Source organism: Natrix helvetica (genome assembly GCF_964273705.1).
Source record: "Natrix helvetica genome assembly, chromosome: 1".
NCBI classification, from domain to species: Eukaryota; Metazoa; Chordata; class Lepidosauria; order Squamata; family Natricidae; genus Natrix; species Natrix helvetica.
Genome location: NC_138548.1, coordinates 252475132 through 252500754, shown reverse-complemented (window position 1 = coordinate 252500754; position 25623 = coordinate 252475132). Strand labels below are relative to the sequence as shown.

General features: G+C 37.0%; 2 protein-coding genes across 17 annotated transcripts in view; one reads left to right on the top strand and one right to left on the bottom strand.

Annotated features, from left to right (window-relative positions):
• Positions 1 to 9559, top strand: part of MYOCD (myocardin) — a 161295-nt gene extending 151736 nt beyond the window's left edge. For 7 of the 9 annotated variants that reach the window (XM_081935055.1, XM_081935053.1, XM_081935049.1 and 4 more), the window contains one exon: positions 686 to 9559. In XM_081935055.1, the coding sequence (XP_081791181.1) occupies positions 686 to 1254 (569 nt within the window). In that variant the 3' untranslated portion in view covers positions 1255 to 9559. Of the gene's footprint in view, positions 1 to 455; positions 652 to 685 lie in introns of those variants that run through there. The other 2 variants (XM_081935057.1, XM_081935056.1) reach the window with 2 other exon arrangements.
• Positions 9560 to 13064: 3505 nt separating this feature from the next.
• MAP2K4 (mitogen-activated protein kinase kinase 4) overlaps positions 13065 to 25623 on the bottom strand; it is a 75741-nt gene continuing 63182 nt past the window's right edge. For all 8 annotated transcript variants that reach the window (XM_081933966.1, XM_081933961.1, XM_081933964.1 and 5 more), the window contains 5 exons: positions 23523 to 23650; positions 21962 to 22039; positions 20347 to 20495; positions 16464 to 16509; positions 13065 to 15414 (listed from right to left, as the gene is read on the bottom strand). In XM_081933966.1, coding sequence (XP_081790092.1) covers positions 15301 to 15414; positions 16464 to 16509; positions 20347 to 20495; positions 21962 to 22039; positions 23523 to 23650 — 515 coding nt within the window. In that variant the 3' untranslated portion in view covers positions 13065 to 15300. The remainder of the gene's footprint in view (positions 15415 to 16463; positions 16510 to 20346; positions 20496 to 21961; positions 22040 to 23522; positions 23651 to 25623) is intronic.

Here is a 25623-nt window from a genome sequence, read left to right as displayed (position 1 = left end):
CCCCCAAAGGAAAACACAGCAACAAAAGAGGCAAGGCATTGTGGATAGGAACATTCTGTGAGGAACACTAGAAGCATTTCTTTCTGTTTGCCTTCTGTTGTGAGCACTTTATGATGTGAATGTGTAAGCCTCTCTATCAGCCTCAGGCATTTTGATCAGGAATCACAAAACACTAGACTCCACTTTGTAAATGTTTTTCCTCACTAGCTTCTGTCTGCTCCAGTGAATCACGTGCACAACTTTAATTCCTTCATGCCTAATTTAAACGTTTTAACAATTTCTTACCCTTTGCATGCTCGAGCATGTGGACACATATCTGTATGATCAGTCCTTATTCTAATAATTCTTTACATTAAAAAGTACATCAGCTTTTTCGTTGATTCTAGGATTACAAACACCACTTATAACAACTTTGTCTTATATTAACACAGCTTCATCACTACTTTCAATTGCAGGCACTTTATATGATCTCCATGTTCCTCTCACCATCCCTTCTGTACCTCTTTGAGCTAGTATAGCAACAAGTAAGGTTTTATTCAGCCAGAACAAAAAGTTGGAATGTGTCATTGTAATGGCAGATGCTGTTGAGAAGTCCTGTTGCACAAGCAGAAGTGTATTCACTTAACCTTGGAAGTAGACCCAAAGAGGTTTTGCTCTTGACTTATCATATTTGGTTTGCAAACAGAAATGCCTGCAAATGCTAAAGAGGACCGCCCTTGTCTTCAGAAGGTACCTCAGATAACAGTGTCTTCAGGAACTTCTGGAACACCCTTGTTACTAAAGGCATCCACTGCATTTGAGCAAAACACCTCAAATCAGCTCCCCTTTGAACGCTGCTCTAGCAATGACAGTCATTTGGAAATCTTGTTAAATTCCCACAGTCCTCTTGGGCGGTCAAGTGAAGTCACCCTTCTGAAATTGGGTACTGAGGAACCTCACTTTGACAGAGCAATGGAAGGATTTTCTAGCAAGGCTGCCGATGAATTAGTCTCACCCCATGAGATCCTGCCAACCCCCCTCTCACCCATGGAGACTCAGTTGTCTCCCTCATCTAGTGAAGGAACTGGTTTGCACATGAGCTTCACAGAATCTCCCTGGGAAACAATGGAATGGCTGGACCTCACACCACCAAGTTCAGCCAATGGTTTTGGTTCCCTGACCACTACAGGGCCCAGCATCTTCAACATCGATTTCTTAGATGTTACTGATCTCAACTTGAACGGCACTATGGATCTGCACTTACAACAGTGGTAATCAAAGTAAACTTTTTAAGGATGGGGAGGAAACATACCACAAGTAATTTGCATGGAAAGAATTAAAAGACTATTTTAGAATGTGCTGGAATAATGCAGAGAGCAAAAGGAACTGGAGTCATTTTCCCCAGGACATAATTTATCTTTTCACCATCAATGGATTCACCAAATGATTATTTCCTTTCCCTGCTACACTCAAAATAAAGAATCCTTCATTTCTAACACAAATTCCTCCCTACCCTTTGTAAGCAAATCCAGTCAACCTCTTCCAGAAGGAGATTCTCTATGCAAGACAACTGTACATTGCCCAAATTTGTCAGTATTAATCCTAACAGGTTTATCAAACTATATGACACTGTTATGGGCATATTTATAGATCCTATACACTGCTTCTTGGGAACGTTTGCTCTTCATGCTTATTATATACGGATATGAAGAGTTTTACTGGGGATTTCCCTCCCCCACTTTTAAAGTCATCTTGCTCTGATGCGTCAAGAGATCATCAACCTTTTACTATCAATTTTCAAAACTGAAATAATCTCCTAGCGTTTCCTGAATATTTTTCTCTTAAGTTTATTTATTCCTTTTGTTTTCTCAGTTTTAAAGATACATGCAGCAGACCTGAAGTAATATGATTTATTTTGTAGTGGGCACTCTCCTTGGAAAAGATTTCAAAACGAACAAGAAAATGTAGAAATAAGAGGTCTTTAATTGAGTGTAATTGGAGGAGAGCCTTCATGGCCTCACCAATGTTCTGCTTTAAAGGTACATTCCTCCTTTAATAAGTACTTATTTCATTTTTTTTATTTTTTTATTAAATTAAAATGTAAACTGTATGTATGTAATATAATTTGAGATACATAAAAGTTATAACAGTTCAGCACATAACCAGTATTCATCCATCATGCAAAATCTTTTAAACATTTAACATAAATTTTGTCCGTGATCATTAGGTAGAAATTCCTAATATCCATATCATCAAGAATAAATTCACCATAAGCAATAGTGTCTTCACCCCTTATAAGTAGATGAGGAAGATAAAACCTTTGAATTCAGAAATCTCTATTCTTCTTCAGATCTATTTTTATTGGGTTGCCATATCATTATGAATGTGTCAAATAGTTTTATTCAGTAAGTCTCAATGTTTGTTGAATTGCCCTCTTGCTTCAGTCTCTTTTCTTTTGAATTATTTGCATATATTATTTTTGCTGCCACTATGGGGCAAAATAGCAATCATGTCCTAGCCTTTTGATATTACAGATACTTGAAGCAGCCTTGCTGGATTTCTTTGATTTCTTCAATCTACTGCAATTTTCCATGTTTCATATCTGTTGCCATTCTAGAGGATCCATCAACCCTCAAAAATGCATTTCTGTGGGTTAATATCAAGTAAAGGAATAAAATCAGGAAAGCAGAGACTGTAAGCAGTTATTTTGGTTTTATCTGGATCCAAAGCTGTTATATTAATACTACAATTAATGTCTAAGTTTTCTAAGAGAATGATCTTGCTGCTGTCAGGATTATAAAATAGTGGATTGTTCACATCTTCAGAAATCTTGATAGCTAGGTTTCGAAAGAGATGACTGAAGCAGTGTTTTTGCTTTTCACCAAGTAATAAAAACAGCTCCAAAAATCCCTTTCAATAAACAAATTGTTCTCCCACGATTAGTGAAAGGTGTTGCTTCTAAGTTCTTCTTCAAACCAGCCTTACAGTATATTATGAATCTTATCATACCTAGCTGTGACAGGCAAAAGTTGCAGGTTATTCATGTTTAGCAAATTCTGAATTAAGGGTAACAGATAGCATATAAATTGGATTAAGATTCCTATATTTATTCAAAAGCATCCAGATCTTTAGATAACACAGCCTCACTTTGTATGTGTAGCTTCTCCGGGGGATTCCAACCTTCCCTGTTTTCCATCCCATTTTCCTGTCCCGGCTGCCATCTTCAAAGTAGCCATTCTTTCAGTAGACTGTCTTGCTCCATAACATTTGTCTACCCCAAATCACCAGAAATCAATCAAACCATTCCTTGCTGCCTTCTTATGGTTCAGAAATCTTATATTTGTCACTTTCGCATACAAGACAATAATAAATAAAATCTCAAATTACTGCTATTTTTCAATAAGGCTATGCTATAAAAATGTAACTGATTTGAACAATGGCAACCCCTGATAAGCTATAACTGTTCTATTTTAATTTAACTTTTATACAGTACGAAAATGGGAGGAGGGGAACCTTGACTGGAAAAAAACTGTTTTAATTATTGTTGTTTCTATGTTGTTTAGATTTCAGTGAAAATAATTTAGTTTAGGCAATGCTCCATTATAGCCTATGATATGATAACAACATACCTACATTTCAGTATTTCTTCCAAAAAAAGATCTGTGTATGTGATATAATTTGTGAAACATCAAAAACTATTCTTAATCTAATTGCTATCTCTAGATTACATTTAATAACTTTCAATAATAGCTCCAAATATAAATTCAGTTTGGAGGAGATAGCTTTCTGTCATGTGCTAATCCAAATTGGGCAGTTTCTTAAGAATGAAGTGTTTATCTTCCATTATTTCTTTAATATATTTTTTGTGGCTGCAAAAATATTGAATGCAAATTTCCCTGCATTCAAGATTTTGTAGGTTTGTTTTCCAAACTTTTTCATAAGTGTCCCTGTCAGTTGAGAACTGGAAAAAAATGTTGAAACATCTCTAGGTTTGAATAATTGGACACATGGGTGTCCTGCCTTTTTATAAACAAATCACCCAGAAGATATATCTTTCAGAATGAACCTTAAAATAAGTTGCAATTTATTTGATCATTTCTCCCTATAAATGGCATCTATCTAGGACTTCACTCTATTTCAATTTTGCTTATTCTCTTGTAAATGGATATTAACTATTATGCTATTATGTCATTTAAATCTATACTTGCTTTTTCAAACCAATTACATTACTGAACTACAGACCAGCTGTGCAAATTCATTCTTCAGTGGGCTTTTTTTAATGTTTAAAAATCAAATACTTTGATTTTTTATTCCAAAAAGGAGAGTCTAATTCAGCCTGATTCGTCCTATGTCCCTTGATATTTAAAGCATGCATCATAGAATATGTTGTACAATCTTAATAGTTGATATTCATTATTTAAATATTTTTTTCTCACCATCTTAGCTGTCTGCCAAACTTACCTTTTCTTTCTTTCTTTTTTCTATTTAATTTTTAAAAAGTGGCCAAACTATTACTAAAATGTCTTTGGTAATGGCATTTCCTTTAACAATTTGGTACTAAATATATCTTGTTAACTTAAATGTTTTAATTTAAATATTAATTCATAAATAAATAAAGAAGAAATGTATACATAGGCAATGATGGATAATATATGGAAGAAATATTTAAGGAAATGTCAATTTAAGAAATTCCTATCAATTTGGAGGACCAATTATTATAATATAATTATAATAGCTACTTTATTTCTATTGTGTTTATAATAATGTAACAGAACACAATAAGTTAGAATAGAGTAAGAGTTGGAAGGGATCTTGGAGGTCTTCTAGTCCAACCGCCTGCCTAGGCAGGAAACCCTATACCACTTCAGACAAATGGTTATCCAAGATCTTCTTTAAAACTTCCAGTGTTGGGAGCATTCACAATTTCTGGAGACAAGTTGTTCAATAAAGTGATTTATTCTCCACATAAATAAGATAGCCAATGTGGCCCAGGGGCTTAAGATGCTGGGCTGGGAGCAAAGAGGCTGAGGTTCTACTCTACCTTCAGTCACTGATGCTTCCGGGTGACTTAAAACCACCACTGTCTCTTAGCCCAACTGGTTTCATGGGGTTGTTGCTGTAATGGGGGGTGGGGGGGAAATGAATGCTAGTGCTATACCTGTCCAGCGGGAGTGGTCTATCAGGGCAATCTGGTCTACCCAATAATGGGACGGAGCATACGACTTGTGTTTTCGCCTGTCAGCCCCAATCTAGGGGCCTTCACAGACAGTTGCTTTCGTGACAAACTATTTTTGTGTAAAATTTATGTTTTACCGACAAAATTTTATTTCTCCATTTATTTTATGTCAGTAAAACTGGCAGTAAAACTGGGGTGCCCTTTATTTAGATCATTTCCTCAGCAACTCTTTTTGAGTGTATGCTAATAGTTTCCCTATCTACATAATTACCTTAAGACGGGAAGGAAAAACAGATTGTAGAGAGGTCCATGATAGGGCTATCCTATCTGGTCTGCAACCAGTGTGACCACCTCTATTTAGCTACTGGGCTCAGGGAGAAATATGCTGCAATCCCAGGAATTTTGCAGTGCTCCCCACTGACTGAGTGAGTGAGCAAACTTAATTCACTACAATTCTAATACCAGCCCCAAACAGTTTATGAAAGGAGTAATCCTGCTTTTTATATTTTTTTAAATTCTAATGTTTAGATCCGATCCCTCCAAATGCTTACCAAGTGTTACCCCAATGCTTGAGACATACCCCAAGTATCAGCTCTGGCACCTCTATGGATCTAATAGGCTTGGAATGATGGCCCTAAGCATATCTACTGGGCATGGTGAAAAAAATGATAAAAAAGGGGGAAGCCATGTTAACATTTTTGACCACATCCTGCAGACACCATCTTTGCTTTGCCTCTTCCCCATCTAGAATACAAGTGGAACAAGGGTGCTAATATTGACCTTCTATTTTGAGATAGTAGTGCACAAATAAGTGTAAGTTCCAACACCAGTTCCTTCTTTTCCCTTTGACAAAACAACATATTTTATTCCTAGAGTTACAAATGATAGCAGTATATGTATATGTAAGAGAGTGGAAGAGAAAGATATGTATCTTTCAGTAAAATAGTGTTGAAGATTTCTGACATTTAGTAAGAATATGCAAGACTTCTGGGAAGTATTTTAGCAGCAGAAACAATTGTCAATAAACCAAGTGAACTTTCCTAATCACCAAGATGTTGGTTTGTGTATCTCATACATTCTTTCTTTAGCAGAGGTAGCAATATAGGCAAATACCATGTGAAACGATTACAGAATTTAAAGCAGTATTAAATAAGGTTGTGCACTGAAAGCTATCAATTTGCATTAGCATATAGACATTAGAAGACAGATGAACCAGGACCTTTCCCATACAAACTCAATTTTAAGCACCAAGGCTTATGAGAGATGCTATTTAAACTCAGAAAATAAAATGTGCATGTTGGATAATGACACATTAGTCTGTGAATGCAACTTGATACAATAAATCTGTACTCAGCATCACTAAGCTATCCCTAGAATGTCACATGTGTCAATAGGGCAAAATCTAGAAAATAGTAAGGCAGATTTTTTTTTGTTTTAAAAAAAAGCCATGACAAGCCCTGGCTATGTAGACTGAACCTTAGGAGGCCTAACTAGAGGTTTCCAGGACCAAAACTTAACAAAAGTAACAGCAAATAAAAACAATGTTCTTCGCATTGATGCAAAATTTCAAGAAGTTTCAAGGAATAATAAAGTGGATGCATCTTAAGCATTAGCATAAGCAACGTTTTTAAACTAAACAATACTTGGTATTGATAGAAAAGCAAAATCTAAAACAAAACTTTCCATGCTTACTTTATTTTTTAAAAATTCTTTTTTCCTACTTCCAAGGAAAATAACTCTTCTCATCCAGCACTTCGAGTGTATTTGGAGCAGTGGTGGATTCTAGATTCCGTTCCAACCGGTATGGTTGGAATGGCCCTGCGTCGTCCACATGGACGCGCGCAGCACGCGCCTGCATGCGTCTTACCATCCACCAATGCCTCCGCGATGCTCCAGCTGTTCGCTGGAGCATCACGCAGGCGCTGTACGTGCAGTGCGTGTGTGCATAAGTGCCAAAGACTTTAAAGAACAGGTAAGGAGCTCGGGCGGATGGGTGGGCCCTCCAGAGCACTGTACTGGAGCAGTACCTGGTGTTCCGGGCAGGCTCCAGTACACCCGTACCAGGGCATACCGGCTGCAACCCACCACTGATTCAGAGCTACATGAAAACAAGAGTTTTGCAGGGTAAAACCACTTTAGCATCAACACTTGGCTGTCTTCTATCCCAATCCACTTTGAACTATTTAATTCAGTTTTAAGTTGTCACATGCTTTATTCCCTGTAACAATCCACCTTCTGACTAATATCTTTCTTGTTTTCTTACATGCATCATTCATTTAAGCAAATTGAAGGTATCCTTTTCCTATTTAGTTTTTGCTACCATTAGACCATGTGCAGAATGAGTATGCATAAGAAACAAAACATAAGACAAAGATAAGGGCATTCAATCTTGTCCAATAATTGTATTATATTGTTAGGAATAATGGAAGTAATGAATCAAAACTCCAGATAGAACTTTAAATACTGTCAATTTGGCTCTAGTCCACCTCCTTCTTCATATGATTTCATCTACTGCAAAGGCAAATTTTATTTTATGTCAGTCAGTAACCATCTTGATGTAAAATTCATACCATTTCTTAAAAATCATTTTGTTTCAAATCAAGTAATCAGTTGACCAGTAATGCCACGAGACAGGCTGAAAAGTCTCAAGAATACCTCAAAAATCTTGATTGTCTTAAACCCAGACAAAAGCTAGATAAGTCCCCACTCAAGCAGCACAATCCCATGTGTTTCTCTTTGTATGTATGAAATGGTAGAAACAAGGATATTTCTACCATCCTTTATAGGTTTGAGTTTTATGCTACTTTTTCAAAAGCAGTTAGATACCAATCAAGTGAACCAATAATCACCACAGGAGCTTTTGGAAAAATAGGTGCAATAGGCAGCTTATTATATGTGCTTTAATAATGCAAAAGACTTGCTCATTTCTTGCCTTGAGTGAAAATGTTTGTCATAGCACTCTTGTTATGTGGATTGGATTCTCCAATGGAAAAAACTAACAAGGCCTTCACAGAATGAGGTACTGTACATACCCTGCATAGAATTAATTATTCATACTGAGTGAATAACATAGATGATTTCCAAATGTAGTCAGAGCTAGCCATCTCTTCTTCCTGGCTGATTTTTAAAAAGTTTTCAAATAGCGAACAGGGACTTCTATTTAAGCCACAAGACATTGACCACTGGCATAGTGCTTCATACCTCAAAAGAACTAACTTTGAAAATAAGGTAAATAAAGCCTATTCTCCACCCTTCTGATCTATTCCTCAACTATAAGTTTATTAGATTTCAAGCAGTAGGTGATATTTGCAGAGAAATACATTTCTCAAGAAACTCAATCCAATCCTTACTAGGTCTTCAATTGACCTTTTTTACTAGAATCCAGTAAGCGCTCTTTTGCTGTAATAGATGTGCAGATTTTTTCCCCTGATTTTCTATAACTGGGCAGAATAGGATAGAATATAGCGTTTTTGTGATAGATGGGGTAGTGGTGTCCTTGAGTGTGCTTTCACTACTAATAGTTATGTAGACGGAGATGGAATATGGTACATACATGTGTAAAATGAGTACTTAAAGCAGTTTTAATCTTGGTGCTATTAGGTATGTGATAACTTTAAGCATATATGTAAACCTCTTAAAGAATCAGTAGCACTAATTGATACCCATAGTGATACATTTGTCAATGGAAATGGAAAGCATCAGTAAAAGATATTTAAAATAAATAAATCTGTATATTTATTAAATAACTGTAAAACCATTTAATCAAATGAAGCAATTCCACGCTTAAAATCAAATGGAATGCTAAACTATGTTACAAATTCATTCAAGATGCCCATGAAAAATGTTGTGCTCACAAACTGTGCATGTCTATGACAGTAATAAAGCTTTGGTTTAATTTGTATGGGTTCACAAAGGCTTCCTCCACTGTGATCATCAAATGGAATGAAGAACTTATTTCCACTTCAGTATGTAAATGTCATTGCATTTAGCCTTAAAAGAGGAGCTCAGTATGAACACTGGGTAACTGCTAAAGAAAGAGATATCCAAGATCTAGATTCCCATTTCGCTTTGTGTTTTGACAAATTATTTAAGCCACCATTCCTGGTATGCAAATTGTTAAGAAGCCAGGATTGAAATCACGATTTCTGGTTTACTCCTCCTGTTAGATTTACAAGAGGAACAAAAGAGAAGGAAATATTTTCTATCTTTTATTGTGATGAGCTAGAAAATCCCATTTAGGATATTTTTGAGGCAGTGTATGTGAATCCACATGTGAAAAGGAAAAGTTCATTAGATATCTTGCAATACTAGTCATCAATTACTACCTTGGTTTTTCTCATAAATCTAGACATAGAATTCAGAAGGTTCTGTGGAGGGGGGTGATAAACAAATAATAATAATAATAATAATAATAATAATAATAATAATAATAATAATAATAATAATAATAATAATAATAATAATAATAATAATAATAATAATAATAATAATAATAATAATTTAAATTCATCATTACTATTTCCTGAAGCTTTGTAAAATAAGGTTTGGAACCTAAAATTCATTATGTTTACCAAATGAGTGTACCTATTATCGGATTTGTGTGTGTGCGTGTGAGTGTGTGTATCATCAGCATATAAAGGACTGTGTGCCATCAATATCTTTATGAGGAAGATTAGCAGAACGGCTGTTTGCAGACCTCAGTATCTGTAAAACTACGGGCCTGTTAAGATGACCAACTTCAATGGCTGAAATAGGAAAAAGGTTAACAGTTGCTGCATGTTAAAAATGTTAACTGTCTGTAAAAATCACTATTTAACGCATGAGTTTTCGATTGTACAAATGTTCACAGTGCACTAGTAGCCAGAATATTCTTTCACATGCTTATTTTTTTTTTAGTTTTTAATGTTAATATGCAAAGAAGTTTGAAGCCATTCCAATGAGACTTTTTTTAATAGCACTTGAATCCAGAAGTTTTAGGTGCTACACTGTTGTGCGGTACAGAACTTTAATGCCAGCTTTATCCTTATTTAAAAGGATGCTGTTAAACTACGGAAAAACCCACACTGTAAATAAATACACTGCTTACCTCTGTGACCAGCACTGCTGTACTTATTAAACAAATCCTGTGATGTCACACTGAGCTTGTGTTTTAATGTTATTTTGTCAAGTCTTATAGTACATGCTGTTCCGTTTCCATACAATATTACTTTAATTTCTTCTGTATCCTATCCAAATGACTCAGAATGGATTTTTATATTCACCTTGAAGGAAGACAGCCATGTTTTACTGCTGTTAAAAAGACTGGACTGGGAAAAAAACCATCTGACTCCACTGCTATTTTGTTAGTGAATCTTAAGAAAAAGTACATGTTTAAGGAGCAGTTGTCCAGGAAAAAAAATAAAAACACTTCTGTGCTCTTAGTATAATCCTAACTGGCAGGCCAGTCACATCAGTTTCTATTCTCTGAATGCTAAAGGAAAAGTAGAAATGTGGTTAACTCCTTCACAATTTTTCTTTTTTAATTTTTCCTCTTTCCCTGCCCTCCCCCGCATTGCTCATATAATAAACTCAGGCTTCGATAAATGAATTAAAATGATTTCAGTGCCTTTTGTTGAAACCAATTAACAAAAAGAAACCCAAAGTCCCATCAGATATTGACAGAGGGAACAGTAGTGATAAATGGGCTATATAGCACTACCAAAGACAAATGGGATTTGAGTAACCCACACAAATAATAAACGAGTAAATGGGATCTAAATAGTGCTGGCTTAGGACCAATAATTGTTTTAATGTGTTTATAAATTATATGGAATTGGGTGTGACTAGTGAAATAGCCAGATTCGCTAATAGCATTAGTTAAAATGGTAAAAACATCAGGTGATAAAACAAAAAATAAACAACTGCAGAGTTCCATATTAGGGAGTCGGCATCTAAACAGATGTCATTCAGTGTGGGCAAGTTATGCAAGCTAATGCCAAAAATCCCAACTATGCATACAAATTAATAGGACCAGAATGAGCAGTGACAATGAATATGTTGACATAGTGACATTAGGAAGGGAATCCGACCAGTAAACACTCTAATCCACCCAGTGGCCCCAACTCTCCCGAATTAGCAATAACACTTAAGATTTTTATACCATTTCACAGTGCTTTACATCCCTCTCTAAGCAGTTTACAGTCAGCATATTACCCTCAACAAACTGGATCCTCATTTTACTGACCTTGGAAGGATAGAAGGCGGAGTCAACCTTGAGCTTGTAAGAATCGAACTCCTGGCAGTCGGCAGAATTAGCCTGCAATATTGCATTCTAACCACTGCGTCACCAGGGCTCTGAGAATTAAGGGATTAAAAAGTCGTAAAAAGGGAATTTTGGTGTACGTTTGCTGTTTTAAAAAAAAGCCCAACATGTTAAAAGATAATAAAAACTGGTATTAAAAATAGAGATGCCAGTATTATAATGCCCTTATGTAGATCAATGATGTGAGCACATCTGAAATATTGTGTGCAGCTCTACAAGTAAGTCTTTGCTTAGCCACTGGTTGCTTAACAACTATTTGAATATACAGAGGACAGCAAAATACATACTTACAACTAATCCTCAAAATTACAACTTCTGTGGTCACAAGATCACATTTTGGGTGATTGGCAACCAGCTCACATTTACAACTGGTTGCAGTGTCCTGGGATCACATGACTGTAATTTGTCTCTCTCACACACACACACATACACACGGTTTCTGGCAAAAAACAACAACACCCACGTATTTGAGACAGGGGTGTCCAAACTTGGGAACTTTGGGAGTTGAAGTCCACAAGTCTTAAAGTTCCCAAGTTTGGACACCCCTGATTTGAGAGAATGGACACACTTAACAACTACATGATTCACTTAACCACCATGGTGACTTGATTTATGATCATTGTAAAAATGGTTGTAAAGTTGAGCCCAGGTCACAATCCCAAAGCCTTATGACAGAAATTCCAGGTTCAACTATGATCATTCTGTGAGGACTTTCTGTAGTTGCCATGCCTCAGAGACATTGTGGAGCGAAAGAAGTTTCAGAAGCTGACGGGCAACTCAAGGAGCTGGAGCAACTTTGCTAGAATGATTGTGGTGTGAGGCTTTATAGATGAGAAAGGAGGGAAATGAGAAGAGACCTGAGGTATACTGAAAAGTATACATGGTGTGTCAAAATGCAAGGGGATTAGAGGCTATTTCCCCTTCTCAAAAGTTTTAGAGCCAGAGATCACCCAATGAGATTGAATCCTGGAAGAATCAGGAAATATGGAAAATAGGTTTTTTTTTTAACACAATGCATGATTCAACCTTGGAATTCACTCCAATGCTGGCTATCAGCTTGACTGGCTTCAAAAAAGGATTGGATTCAAGAAAATCATGGGGATCGATGGTGATTAGCTTCGGTTGCCTCTGAAGACCAGCAACTGGAAGAACAGTGAGCTTTCTTGAGGGGGTGTTGGTTGGGCCACCATGAGAACAGACTGCTGATGGGTGAAGAGTCCAAACCAGGAGTACACAGATCATGTTCTTATGATGCCACTGCTGAAACAGTGAAGTTTTGAGATACATTAAAAATATGTGTAAGAAATGAATTGACCATTCAAGCAATACTCCACGTCTCAGTTGCAATAGCACATAAGTAATGATGATTATTTAGGTGATGCATCAGCCAAAGTGGTTCATGAGGCAAGGACAAATACCTGTTTAAAACGAATCAATCATCAAATAGAGCTTATGGTTTTTGTTTAAGATGGGAAAAGAATCTCCTTAATTCCACCATCTATTTTAATTCTTTTTTTTTCAATAAATAGGGGAAACTGGCCAGAGAAAGGTGGCATTTGTTGATTTCCCCATTGCATACCTGACCTTATAACAAAAATTAACAAGGTCTATGTTGCATCCTTGATTTATTACAACTGACCTGCAGGCGAAAAAAAAATAGAACTATTACATTAAACACTTTGATTCCATGTAGAATATCTTAAATAGAACAGGAAGTCAATTCAGGAAAAGATAAAATAGTTGGAAGCTCTTAAAAGCCATCATGTTGTGAAACTCCATTTTACTTACAGACGATTAGGCAATATCCCTGCATATCAGCTTATCAATAAACTTTTATACATTTTTTGCTATAGTACAAGAAGAAGAAAATTAACCAGAGCTCACAATGTACAGTTCTTACACTATTTTCACAGCTTCTGAACACTATACATCTTTATAAACATACACTGTAATATAAATGCTGCACCCTTAATAGTATATTATAACAATCTATGATTAATATGCTAGAACTTCCATCGCACTGAGCCTGCATTGGAAGCTACCTCCATTTTCTGATCAACTGCAAGGAAATATTCTGCTTATATAAACAAATAATAGAATTGGGAAATGGGGCTCTATAACAATTATTCTTTTTTTTTTTTTTTGGCAAAGACAAAGAGCCAATAGAAAACTGATACGTAAGGCTAGGAGGCTCTGTACTTTTTTTGCCTGAAAGGACTAAAAAGAAGAATTAAAGGCCAAATTCAATTTAAACAATATCTCATTTGTGATTCCATATGTTCTTGCAGGGGCAAAGGTTCCTGTTTAGACTGATTGTTTTACATTTTGAAAGTTTATTAACCAGTTGGTAAACTAGAAATATAAGAGTTAACTGGCTACAGCAATAAGATCTTGTTCCCATTGTGTTGTGTCTTACAAGGTCACTTCTTTTCCACTGTCAGTTAGAAATGAGTATTTAATCAAATATAGCTGAAGAAATTAAAACCAGTTTAATTTTATATGGCTTTTTTTCTTGGATTGACAATATTAATATTCCTTGTTCTGTATTCTGTCCTTTGACAAATTTAACACATTAATTCCCTTACATTACAAATATTGATTATGTGCCATCAGATTGATGTTGACTCAGCAATTTTCTCTATAATATATATCAATAAGCCATTATAAAAACTGAATTCCATTTTCAGAATGGTATAGTGGAAATCAAATTCATCATCCAAAGTACATCAAATTAGTTAGCACCATTTTGTTGTGATTTTGGAAGTACAAGTTATCTAACTGAAAGAGAGGAAGGAAGGTTATCTGCTTTGATATTGGATATCAGATAGGAAACAGAGATCCAAATCACACCTGGAGTTTTTTAATAAGGTAAATTAAGCTATTCACAACTGCAGGTCATCCAGTGTCCTTTCCAAATGTGAAAGTTAGCCAGCTAATCACCAGATTACAGTTAGAAATCAGGGATCACAAGCCAGTTAAATTCCACTGAATAGTTTAATAATTCCTCAGTTCAAAATTTTATCTCATTGGTTAACAGTTTGTAGGATACCTAATTCTGCTGAAGACTGGTTTCCATGGAAAGTGGAAGAATACATTATTCTCTCTCTTATAAGTTGAATTGTTAGCTCTTTCAACTCACTGAATGTTTTTGGTAAAGAAATAATCCATTTTACATGATCACTCTTTCCTCCCCCAACATTATGAAGTTCTGCTCAGCCACACTGTTTTAAAAAATATACACTGTGGCTGAAAAGCAACAGAATTTCAACTCAATCTATTGCACTTTGTGAAGAAAAATATATTTATATATATATATATTTATATATTATCCCCCGTTTGCCTTTGCTAGCTCCAGAAAGTAAAAGTAGCTCCATTTGGCTGCACAAGTTACTGTCTCCCAAGCAGTCTTGTTTTTATATTTCGAAACAGACAGACCAACAACTAACTTCCTTTCCTTTAAATTATTTGTAGCAGTTGGAAGAATTTGAGAATAAAATTACCTCCAGTAGCTGCTGAGACTTTTCTGAGTTTAGAACTTAACTTTTAGGTGCTATCCAATCATGGTCAACAAATAAAATGTTACTTATTTCCATATTTTATGTATATGTCCACAAAAAGAGCAAAACAAAGTCTCTCTTTGACTTGACACTAACACTGTGAGTTCGGGTATTACATGGATGCACTTGGTAAGTGACAATGATATACAGACAGAATGGAGGAGTAACACCAACATTATTGCACATGGTGTCTGGGCGAGCATTAAAACACTGCAATATGGGGTGAAGATTCTGTACATCTTGCTTTCTCTCAGCATTTGCTCTAGAGTTTTGATATAGCAGCAGTATCAATCAACATACATTGGTGAGCTGGGAGTTGTTGGCATTTGATCCAGGATTTTACAAACATAGCATGCAACATCCACTGTTCGTTCCTCATACATTAGAATGAAGGGATGTTTCTGGAAAGAAAAAGAACAAAACAGTCTCACTGTCAGTATATGTGATCACAAAAAGTTATCTATAGGACATAAAAGTATTAAATGTCTCTATGTACCTTAACTTCTATGAACTACTGCCATGATTTCTACAATTTCTTTTTAGGAAAAACAATCCTCACATGGTTTAAAATAGCCATAAAACCTTCAGAATAAGAATTTGTAAATAAGACATGATTTGACTGAAGCCCTTCAAACGAAGTTTTCAGGTTATCTACAATGAATTGCCATGCAGGTCTATTATCCAGGCACAGAATTTCAATTTTATAATCAAAACCTGGAAAAAAAAACTGGCTTGCACTCAATGCACCATAGAGAGATCTATGCACCATCACTCATTTCTATATACCATATTTTTTGGAGTATAAGACAGACTTTTTTCTTTCAAAAGAGAGGTGAAAATCTGGGTGCGTCTTATACACTGAATACAGCATTTTTTGCCTCACAAAACGTCCACCTTCACCAAAATGGCTGTGCATTGCCTTCAGGAGTCTTGCAGAGTGCTCCTGGGGGCTGAGGAGGGCAGAAATGAGAGAAAAACGGCCCATTTTTTGCTTAATTTTGTCCCCCCCCCAGCCCCAAGAGCACTCTATAAGCCTCCTAAAGGCTATGAATGCCTTTTTTAAAAACAAAAAATGGACCTGTTTTCACAAAAAATGGACCACTTTTTGCTTGTCGTCCCCCCCTCCCCCCCGAGCACTCTACAAGTCTCCTGGAGGCTATTCATGCCCTATTTTTGAAAAAAAAAACGGGCCTGTTTTCACGAAAAACGGACTGTTTTGGGGAGGTCTGCAGAGTGCAAAAATTTTTTAAAAACATTTGCCTCTTTAAAACTTTGGTGCGTCTTATACCAATGCATGTTATACTCTGAAAAATACCGTAAGTGCAATATAGGAGATATTCTACAGCATGAAAAATACCAATGTTTCTATTACAGAGCAATCATTCTTCATGATAGGAATCACCTAAACCTTCAATTAAATCTTGCTGATAGGTTCATACTCCATACTCACCAGAAGCTCCTTATACTTTGGCCTTTTGGATTCATCCTTTGTAAGGCTAAAAAGAGTAATAAAAAGATTACAGATGAAAATGATTGCAGAAAGGCATTTGAGTTAATTCTTGGATGGCACAAGTTAAAGGAATTATCAGAAACTGGTAATTCTAATGCATTTGGGTACATATTCATTTTTCTGTGAAGTTACTGTAACCTACAGACTACTACTTGTTTTCAAATTCTGTACCCACAATGTACAAGCTTTAAATCTGTAGCACTCATTTATCCATGCTTCCTTTTTCCTGCCTTCCAAGCCTGTTCTAAGCCCCTTAGAAACAGCTTTCTACAAAGGCATCTAATATATTAACATCTTGTCAAAATAGTAATAATTAATAATTAACATTGTATCAATAACAAGACAGAGCATAGCTGGAAGATAGAGAAAATTAACAGCTTCTTTTTAAGAGAAAACACCATTTACATGGAAACCAGCAGGGAGGTTCATTCTATCCAGACTGAAACATCTGAGTTTAATAAACTAAGCTACTGAAAAAGTCTCTGTCTGTGAGCTGCTCCTTCATGGTAGCAAAGAAACTAGGGACTTATAGTTGACTTTAACTTTCTGTTACACCCAAAGTGATACAGGATTGCCAATGGATTTCAACAAATATGAACTTGTGATTGACAAGTGATTGTGATTAACTTATTCATTCAATTACAAGATTTATAGGCCGCTCCAGTTCATCAATTCTGAGCAGTGCATAGGTCTCAATATTGGAGATTAAAATCATACAACTTTATCCTACATTACTATGGAACTGCAAATGCTGGATCAATATAGTAACAGCTTGGTAGAACAACCAGATTTTCATCAATTTTCTAAAAGCCAGGAGGGTCAATTGTGTATTTGGGAGAACAGTTCCAAGGGAGGGTTTGCAACTCAAAAGACATGTGTATGTGGCCCCTACTAGTGACAATCTCCTGTCAAGGGGACACATAGTGCAGGGGTGGCGAACAAGTTCGACAAAAAGAGCCAAAATTTTAAACTGTGAGAGTCAGAGAGCCACACCACGCGCTCCCTTTCGGCGCTAAACCCGGAAGTACGGTCTTGCCCCGCCCCTGGCGACGCGACGACGCTTGCCTGCGCTCCACCAGCTCGGCTGGGAACGGAGACGTTTCCTCAGCGGAGCGGAGCGCCTGAAAGGGACGCAGGCTCAGCCTGCCAGGCTGCCACCACTCCACTGAAGACATTGCTGAGCAGAGAAACGTCTCCGTTCCCAGCCGAGCTGGTGGAGCGCAGGCAAGCGTCGTCGCGTCGCCAGGGGCGGGGCAAGACCGTACTTCCGGGTTTAGCACCGAAAGGGAGCGCGCGATCCGGGTTTAGCGCCGAAAGGTACAAAATCCAAACTTGGCAAAGAGCCACAGTATACAAAATAATGATAAGAGGCAAAGAGCCGCATTCATTTTGGCCGGGAGCCGCACGCGGCTCGAGAGCCGCGTGTTCGCCACCCCTGACATAGTGAGTCTACCCTACTGAATCCTATCGGATGGGCAAATATTACTGATTTCTGGGAAATGGTGGTCCCACAAACCACAAACGATTTGCTGACAATCAGCATCTTGAATTCCACCTGGAAGCAAAGTAAGCAATGCAGTACAATTGTTGGAGTAGAGGTGGGAATGGTAATGGAATGAGAAAATGTTAAGGGAAGAATTGTAGAAAATATGACTTAGTTCTGAGAAAGCGTAAGAAATTCAAAACAGCCCTGGCCTTGATTTTGTTTAGTGTAAGGCAGAGCATAGAGAAACTGCTACAAAAGCAAAAAAAAAAACAGCATCCATATTCTCGTTTATTTGAAAGCCACTAAACAAAACTCCAGTTTGGACAAAAGGGCAATCTATAATTTAACTGCAGGTTCTTAGTTTTTGCCTTGTGTGTGCAAAGGGATAGTGAAATGGTTTCAAAAAACCGGTTTAAATATTGCTTATTAAGCCATAAACTGATGGTCAAAATGTGTACTATAGTGTGTTTGAAACATTAACAAGAAAACAGACTGACCAAATTTCCAAACAAACCATAAAACCTATTTCTGTACTATTGAAGAGAGACTGACAAGGATATTTCCATGAAATCATCAAGAGTTGAGCATGTCTCAAAGGAAATTTACTAGTTTACTAACCAGAAAGTTCATTAAGCTTAAAAATATTTTTCTTCTGCTTTTCTTTTTACATAATTGAAAGTTCAAAAGCAATTTCTTTTATTCTTGTTACTTTAGCGTGTCTGAATTCCTGTTTGGTTTGTAATTATTTTTTTGGTAGATTGGATAATCTTTCCCATTTGGCATACTAATTGCAATGAGACTCAGAAACCATTCATTTTATCTCCAATATAATGTAACAAATGCAAAGCTGCAAATACCACCAGTACAATACAATACAATATACAATACAATAGTAGAGTTGGAAGGGACCTTGGAGGTCTTCTAGTCCAACCCCCTGCCTAGGCAGGAAACCCTATACCGTTTCAGACAAAAATCTATCAATTCATGTCACTAAATATTATAGCAAGGGTAGGCAGTCCAATATTTTGATTAACCTGTATTGATCTCAGTGAGCAGAGTTACCGACTTGGGACTATGAAAAAAATATGGATGGTACCCAGTTGCCTACTCCCGTCAGAATGATGATGTGAACCCAGCTGAATGCAATCAGCACCATACTACGCCAAGGGCTAGATACCTGTGAGTCCAAATAAGTAATCTTACTTCTTAGAAAATTTCAGGGCCAGATGTAGGATCATAGCATACAATGGGTAGAAAACTACAATCCCCACTCATTTCTATTTAGTAGATTGTCTCAATCATAACCTTAGATATGACACACCAATTCATATTTAAAGCAAAAAAAGTACCAGGACTCTCTATGATAGGAGAGGAAAACATGTACTCAGACATAGCAGATACAGAATTCAATTCTGTAGTTCAATTAGCACAGATCATTCTATAATACAATAATACATTCTGTTTATTCAGGACTTATCAATAGGTTATAATAATTTGAGTCATAGAAATGTCACAATAAATAAAGACTAGTATTAATTTAAAATATGAAATTTAACTGTCTGAACTGATTGATAACACATTCCTAAGAAAGGCTTATTAAATAAGCTATAGTTGACTACCGTATTTTTCAGAGTATAAGACGCAGCTTTTTCCTTCAAAAAAGAGGCTGAAAATCTGGGTGCGTCTTATACATTGAATACAGTATTATATGGAAGTGTATAGACTTTATGAGGCTTTCAGGGTGCTCCTGGGGGCTGGGGGGCCAGAAATGAGTGAAAAACGGGCCGTTTATTGCTCAATTTTGCCACCCTCCAGCCCCCAGGAGCACTCTACAAACCTCCTAAAAGCTATGCATGCCCTTTTTTTGAAAAAAAAATGGCCCATTTTTGTGAAAAACAGGCTGTTTTTGGGAGGTCTGCAGAGTGCAAAAACTCTTTTCTTTAATTTGCCCCTTCAAAATCTTGGTGCATCTTATACTCTAGTGCGTCTTATACTCTGAAAAATACGGTAGTTCACATTATCATGCTTTAAGTGTAAGGCATAAACCATGTTATGCAAAAAACAATGGTTGGATTTACTTTGGAAAAACAAAACAAAAAATTCATATTTTACCTTAGCATGTTATACAAATTATTTATACAGATTATATAAATTGGTGGTTCTCACCCTTTTCTTCACCACGGACCCCCTTTAAAAAACTTTGTAGCCATGGACCATGGCCACAGATCCCCAAGACTTAACTCAAGATTTACCCTTCTTCAAGCCCGCATGAACCCCTATGAGAATCACAGCCCTAAACCGTTCATCCAGAATAAGATCAAAATGAGACATACTCACCACAAGTTGACAAAGTTGATAAAACTTTGGGAGAACTCCCGTTCCTCTGAGTTGCTCAATTGTGGAGGGTCTCCTTTGACCACTTGTGTCAGCTGATCAAATACGCTATTCCACTTAGGATAAGGAAACCGTCCTGTGGCTAACTCATACTGCAGCAAAGAGATCAGCACAAAACATACAGGCTGAATTATTCAACATGAAGTTCACAAAAATAGAAAGTTACTGTTGCTATTATATATTCTTCCTTCTGAAGGAGCCGGTTGCAGGATACAGTGTAATACAATAATTCTATAACAATGATAAAATATAAATCAAAGCATTCCAACTGAGACAGTAAATGAACTGCAGATCTAACACTCCTAAATATCCTGTTTCCCTGAAAATACGACCTCTCCGGATAATAAGCCCAATTGGGCTTTTGAGTGCATGCGCTAAAATAAGCCCTCTACCGAAAACAAGCCCCCCCTGAAAATATCGCAACACAGCAGCAGCCGTGAGGTGACCATGCTTGCCGCCTCCTGCACCTCAAAAATAAGACCTCCCCGAAAATAAGGCCGAGTGCTTATTTTTTTGGGGGGGGGGGGGGTGTCAAAAGAAAATAAGACCCTGTCTTATTTTTGAGGAAACATGGTAGTTAAGAGTAAAGATCCAGGAAATTGTATCTACTAGGCATGGGGAAACAAGTATTTTAAACATTGTGTTACACGTAGCCATTTGAGAGCTATCTTCCTGGGAAAGAAATTCAATAATTCACTATAAATAAGGCTCTACTTTAGATCAGCTGAAAGCAGCAGCGGTTGCATTATTGATGTTAACTACAGATTATCACAAAACATGTCTATGGAGATTCTCAGTCACCCAGGTCATGGTTGTCCCAAAGGTGCATTTTCAAGAGGAAAATCCAGTTGCCTCTTGAAAAAGCATCTTTGGGATCACAAATGGTAAGTCAGTACAAGAGAGATGAACTTTTAATAGTTTACATTCTAAATTATTGAGGATATGATATACAAATAGTAATCCCTTCATTTGTGCCTGGGAGATCAGACTTGGCCATTCCCATTAAAATATGTGTATTCTGTATAAACTGTAGCTTCACACAAAGCACATAGCCTCAATCCAAGAAAAGCTAGGACTAATCATTTGAAGCTACACGGAAGCATACATTTATTTCCCATGGTCAAGGATACATATAGAAAAATTAATATTAACATTGAAAAGGTTAATGCTGCATGCTCCTTCAGATCTGTAACAAGTAATGGAACTCAAGATATGAAACAGTACTCCATTTCACTGGTGCTGACCAATGATTTAAAACTTTCTCATTAGACAGGTACCCCCACTTCATTTATGCTAAAAAAAAAATTTGTGACTTTCTACTTGAAGCAAAGTATTCTTTACACAAGCAATGGTTTTATATGTCCATTAGAGGGAAGCACCACATGGTACAAAAAAAGTGAACAAAGAAGCCCAAACTGTACTCCTGAGAAATTCAGATAGGCAGATATTTTATGTTTATAAAAGCAAGAGCTCTGTAACTTTTACATTTCCCAAATTCTTTTATCACTTCATAAGCAGATTTAAGAACTTCTCTTCAGCAACACTCACTATTTCTTACCAATGTAATCCCTAAGCTCCAGACATCAGAACGGACATCGTATCCTTGCCTGGATGCACTAGGGTCTATCCTCTCTGGCTGAAATAAGATAAGAAAAATAGGCATACAAGAGAAAGATCAAATATATCAAGAAATGGTATAAAGATTACACAGTGAGATGGAGGTAAGACTTCATGTAACACCAACATTTCACTTATCAAGCATCACTTTCATGAGGAGCAAAAACAAAACAGAACACTACAATCTGGTTAGCAATTTCTAGGCTCTGTATGAACTGTGCCAATTAAGCATAAGTTGATCAATTGTTTGTACATCAAACAATCTGATACATCTAAGCATACTTCAGGCCTAAGTACATGTCAAGCATTTTTAAAACTGGTGCTTAAATTGAGTCTCTAAGTTGCTTGTATAATTTACAAGACAACCTGAAGGGAAGATCATGGTAAGAAACCAATGTGTTTTTAATTCGGATCAGGAACATGCTCTCGAAACAGAGTGTAAAGCTGCTTTTTGTCCAAAGCAAATTTAGGCACATTTTTAAGAGCGCTTACTATCATGCCATAGTTCAGCATTCAAGGCCTCCACTCTTTTTCTACAATAAACCTAAACCCTAATTTTCAAACCTATTTCAATGACCCTTTTTCTCTTAAGGAAAAGCAAATATTCCAATGATGGAAATGTGTCTCCAACATTGTACTTCATGGAAATCATCATTTCCCACCTTCTTTTTTTCATTGTAGAAAGCTTTTTCTAGGAACCCTCCAACTCCGACTAAATTAAGACATTTATTCCTCCTGCAAATGTTCCTTGATCTATCTACTATTAGAAAATCCAGATTATTAAAGATTATTAAAATTGTGCATGATTTGCTATGCATCCAAAGCTTATACTTAGCATGAGCATCCAGGATGTAATGTTCTACAATGAGACCCTGGGCTGCACAAACAGTAATATGCTTTTAGCCATTAACATTTGTAAGATATCAATGATGCACTCTAGCCAGATGCAGCATACTTAGAAACTTAGAAATAAATATAGAATACTTAAAAATAAATATGGAGTTCTTTTTTCTGCCTAGATCAAATCTCTAGAATCATAATTCGCTCAGGGGGTCTTTTCAAAATTAAACAGTGCTTCTCGCCTAGCAATCAAATTGCTACACAATTTACAATTCGTATGTGTGCAATATTCCCACTGCCTCTGCAAAACTCCTGACAGACAACTTCAAGAAACCTAATATAATGATTCCTGCTCTTCCTTATTCCCTCCAAAGGAATTAGTTTCAAACCTTTCTCTAGGATCAGTACAACATTTAAAGAATGCTATGAATAAGAAATATTTTTGTGTGTATTAAAGGGCCAGAATTAAAATTTCATATTATAATTACATATTATATTCATATCCAAGTTATCTATACAGAGCTTTAGGCAATTAAAATTGACCCAGGGGATTGATCCTGGATATTTAGTATTACTCTACATAGCAGGGTTGTGGAAAAAAACCCAAAAAAGGGTTCATTCTTATTCCCATCTCAGCAATTAAATTTTCCAATCCCACTTACTGCCATATATGGCCGGCATCCAGCATCTCTGGTTTTGGCAATGGAGTCTACAAGTTGTCCACTAATGCCAAAATCACAGAGTTTAATATTTCCATTTCTATCCAGAAGAATATTGGAAGGTTTTATATCTGAAAGAAATAAGAGCAAAGACATACTTATGAGGGCAAATTCCAGATAAGATACTTTTATTTCAATCTACTGATAGCTCCCAAATAACAAGACACAATATCAAGAACTTGTTTGCATCTTTGCTGGAGAAATCTAATGTTCTCTATCCTCTCCCACATCATACGTATTCAATAGTGGTGTGCCAAACATTTGGAATTTGCAACAAGTATTTCAAAGTTGATATAGGTTCTTCTAATCTCAACGTAAGTTTTTCAACTGTATTTTGGCATCATCAAAAGTGTTCGGAGTTCTGAATGAAACATTCCAAACGTGTAATGTTTACAATCAAACTATTTGGTGCATCCAATTCATCAACTCTGATAAAATGTGGACAAATAGACATTATTAATTGTTCTGGCTAGTGACAATCTACCCTAGACAATCACACAAAAAAGAGTGGTAAGGAGAATTTACTAATACCTAATTTCTTAAAGCCTTTTTATATTTAACAAATATAAGGAATGTATCCAGGAGGCAGATAAATAAGAAAATGTTCACTCAAAACATACATGTTTCTTTCATCTTCTTTTATCTATAGAGATCTCACTGGCTTATTCCATAATTGATCAGCTCTGGGCATACTGTAATACAGTTTCTTCTCATTTGGGCTCGCACACACATATACACACAAACTGAAATTATCCGCTTCTAATGAAAATGACCATTGGTTTACCTGAAGGGTCCTTTTCTGAGTGCTGTGAAGGAGAGTCCAAGCATGGGTTAAATACAGCCAATCTGCCCAGGACTGAATTGAAACATTAAGCCACGCCTCTGGTGCTGACTAATCCTCAGATGTTCTTCAATGAAGCCGTGGATAATGCGTGCTGAGAAGTTCAGGAACCAAGTCAATGAAGGTCGTAAAAAAAAAAAATCCACAAGTCCAGAAGAAATCATATGACAAATGGCGGAGCAGATCCCAGTGTGGTGTTGGACTCACCTTCGCAGCACCCAGAAAAGGACCCTTCAGTTAAGCCAATGGTCATTTTCCTGGGTGCTGTTCTGGAGAGTCCAAGTATGGGACATACCCAAGCTAAATGTCACTAGGGCGGGAAGCGGAAGCATCCAGGGTCTCTCGGCTGGTATGAATGCCTTGGAGAACTCGCCTCCCGAATGCCCCCTCTGCAGAAGCAAATTTGTCCAGTCTGTAGTTTCGAACAAAGGGAGACAAAGTAGTCCAGGTGGCAACCTTGCAAATCTCCTCTATCGGTGCCTGGGTAGCCCAGGCCGCAGTGGTGGCAGCACTTCTGGTAGAATGTGCAGTGATATGGTGTGGCACCGGAACAGATTGAAAAACGTGGGCCAAGGTAATATAGGCCAGTAACCAACGTCCGATGGTCTGAGAAGAAACTTTGCGGCCCTGGGATGCAGGTTCAAACGAGACAAAAAGTGATTCAGAGCGATGGAAGGCAGCTGTACGTTTGATGTACTTACGTAACGCTCTACAAACATCAAGCATGTGCCACTTTTTCTCTTTGGGATGTTTGGGTGCGGACAAAAATCTGGAATTATGACCTCCCGGGCCCTGTGAAACCAAGAGTTGATATTGGGTATAAATACTGGGTCCAAACGGAGGATTACTCTGTCAGGTTGTATCAAGCATAAGTCCTCGCGAATTGACAGTGCTGCCAATTTAGAAATTCGCCGTACCGATGTGATGGCAATCAAAAAGGCTGTCTTAAATGTCAGATGTTTGAGGCTGGCCGATCGGAGAGGTTCAAAGGGCGGGCCAATGAGAGCCTTTAACACCACATTGAGATCCCATGAGGGTTACCTGTGAACGACCAGAGGCCTCAGCTTTGTTGCACCCCGCAGAAAACTACAGATGATGGGATGACGACCAAGGGAAGAATGCTTGTCTACTGTCAAGTTCGTGGAAAAGGCGCCACCTGTCATCTGAGAGTGTTAGGGGCCAGGCCTTAGTTGAGTCCATCTT